At 37.8% G+C, this 2,987-nt stretch overlaps 1 protein-coding gene across 2 annotated transcripts in view; it reads left to right on the plus strand.

Annotated features, from left to right (window-relative positions):
• The window catches only part of LOC106870576 (regulator of microtubule dynamics protein 1), a 74,181-nt gene that overhangs the window by 45,492 nt on the left and 25,702 nt on the right, over positions 1–2,987 (plus strand). For both annotated transcript variants that reach the window (XM_014916705.2, XM_014916713.2), the window contains one exon: positions 631–823. In XM_014916705.2, the coding sequence (XP_014772191.1) occupies positions 631–823 (193 nt within the window). The remainder of the gene's footprint in view (positions 1–630; positions 824–2,987) is intronic.

Raw genomic sequence — 2,987 nt, forward strand, 5'->3', positions numbered from 1 at the left:
ATATATATATATATATATATATATAAGGAATGCAGACATGGTCTAGTGTTTAAAAAGTGCGGGGTTCCGCTGTATGGCACGTTGTGCAAGTATCTTTCATTATAACCTTGAGTGGAGCCAAAACTCATGAATGAAACTGTGTAGATGAAAATTGTGTAGCAGCCTGTTGAATGGTTTGTCATGTTACAAATTGTCATGCTTATTCAGCCTCAGAATTATATTAAGGGTACATATGTCTATGGAACGCTCAGCTACTTGCATGTTAATTTAACAAGTAGGTAGTGCTTTGAACAGTCTCAGTGCAATTCACTTATCAGCAAACTTGGATGACTCACTGATTTATACTTGTACTAACATCACCTCTTAGTAGATGTGAAATGCATAAATATATATGTGTGTGTGTGAAAGAGAGAGAGAGAGAGAGAAAAAAACTGGGACAAAAGGAACTGAGAACAGGGGGAGGGAGAAAAAAAGGTGAGCATGATGGAAAGAATGAGTGTGTGTATGTTAGTGTGCAAGTCTGTACAGGTGTTTCTATGTAAGTATATAAGTGTGTATGTGCTTGTGTTTGTGGACGTTAATGAGCACATAATCTATCAAATGAAGTAACAGTTTTCCATCAATTTCCAGTGGGCCGTATGATGTGAAGAATCCAAAAGTTGGAGAATCCCCGACGGCCCACCGTGAGCATATTGATGGCTTCTATGATGTCGTTGGTGGTAAAGGTGGCGATTCCTTTTTCCTCAAAGTTGACACCCTCATGGAAGGAACTATCACTGAGCGGAAGAAGGCATACAAGCTACTCCAAGACAGCAAAGAAAAGGTATGTTATTTCTGTTACTTATGTCAATGAGGCATTGAATCTTTCCTGTTTTTTTTAACCCCCCCCCCCTCTCTCCAATCATTTTTATTCTTTCTAGAAATGGCTACAAAAGTGTCTGAAGACTGCATCTAAAATAGTCACCTGTTCTTTACTAGTAGTGATCTACTTACTTGACTGTATTATCTTTTTTCAGTCATTAGAATGTGGTCATGCTGGGCCACTGCCTTGAAGAATTTTTATAGTTGAATGTTTTGACTCCAGTATTTATATTTTTAAAACCTGGTACTTATTCTATTAGTCTCTTTTGTCAAACCACTATATTACAGAGACGTAAACACCCCAACACCAGTTGTTAAACAGTGGTGGAGGACAAACACAATGAGACACACACACACGACAGGCTTCTTTCCATTTCCATCTACCAAATCAACTCACAACGCTTTGATTGGTCTGAGACTAGGCTTTGGTTGGTCTGAGACTATAATAGAAAACACTTGCCTAAGGTGCCACACAGTCAGACTGAACCATGTGATTGAAAACCAAGCTTCTTACAAACAGCCATGCCTGCACCTATATTAAAACATGTTTTTCCTTTCATTTACCATTCCTGAGAAATAGGTCAGCAACCAAGAGCTTTTTAAAACATGTGGGACTATGAGATTAAGAACACTGTGTATGTATGGGGTACAAGAGAGTGGTGGTAATAGTGGGAGTGGAAGAGATTACTTGAAAATAGAGATAATTTTTACACCAATGCTTCTGTCTATAATGGAAATCTTTGAAGAATATTGTCATAGTAAATGTCATTTTGAATCAGGGCTTAGAAAAAGTTTCCTATCTCACACCAAGTCAAAGTAACTTCCTACAGGAAGTTTTTTTTTCCTAATATGGTTGAATATATACAAACAGCTGAACGGAGCATTTGCAATAAGAAGATGAAAGAAGAGAAAATGATACTTGAAGGTTGGGTGGGGTGGGTTCTAAAACAGTGCTGTTCTGAAGGAGGAAACCTGGACAAAGTATTTGTTACAACAGATTTTCTTTAACAAAAGGCTTTGATCCTTCCATTTCTATTTAATACATATTCAGTTGGGAGTGACACAGTAAGATATGGATGAAAGAAAAGCAAGTGCATTTAAATGAGAGTAGCACAGAGTTTGTTAAATTTAGAGAAGCTAACTTTTGTGGTTGTTGAAGACAAAAAAAAGAAGGTTCAGTTGCATGATGGGGCAGAAATGAAAACATCAATGTCTTTGATAGACAAAGCCATATTCACAAAGTTTTACTGGCAATTTCTGTGATGACACAAATGTTAGCTGTATTACTCTTTGTGAGTGAATTTTGTAGACTGAAACTGTATAGAAGCCCATCATATGTGTGTGTATGTGGGTGAATATTTACATTCTGTGCTTTGCATGAAAAAGAAAAAAGAAGGCATCAACAAACAGTGATGTCTGTTGGCATTCCTTATCAACAAATGTTGAAGTGATCGCAGAGCAACATGAAATGAAGTGTTTTGTTCAAGAACGTAACACATTACCCAGTCTTGGAATCAAAATCACATAACAGGTATATCAGGTCCTTTATCACAAATAGCTGTTATGTGGTAGCAGAGTGTGCTAGAAATAGGAGCCAAATCTTTGGAGCTGAGATACATTGAATGCACTCTAAAAAATTTTTGTAATGGTATTCCCTTGGGGCAATCTTTCGCTTTGACTCTCAGAACTGTCATCTGGATCAACTGGTTTTGTTTGTTAATTTCCGTAAAAAAAGTTTTATTTATTTACTTTTGCTTTAAAGTGAAAGAGAAGAGAAAGTGAAAGGTGTACGTGTATATGAAATGGATGTGTGTGTGTGTGTGTGTGTGTGTGTGTGTGAGAGAGCGAGTGAGTGTGCCACTTAGGCATACATGAGAACACACATGTTCACTCACTCACTCTCTCTCATGCACACATGCACACGTACATACAAAAGGATGTACGCATATGTGTTGATGCATGTATATATGACAGCACACCCCTTCACTCATTCTTTATCTTTCTCTCTCTCTCTTCCTCTTTCTCTCTCTCTCTCTTCCTCTTTCTCTCTCTCTCTCTCTCTTCCTCTTTCTCTCTCTCTCTTCCTCTTTCTCTCTCTCTCTTCCTCTTTCTCTCTCTCTCTTCCT

The sequence above is a fragment of the Octopus bimaculoides genome, chromosome 11 (genome assembly GCF_001194135.2).
Source record: "Octopus bimaculoides isolate UCB-OBI-ISO-001 chromosome 11, ASM119413v2, whole genome shotgun sequence".
Lineage (NCBI taxonomy): Eukaryota > Metazoa > Mollusca > Cephalopoda > Octopoda > Octopodidae > Octopus > Octopus bimaculoides.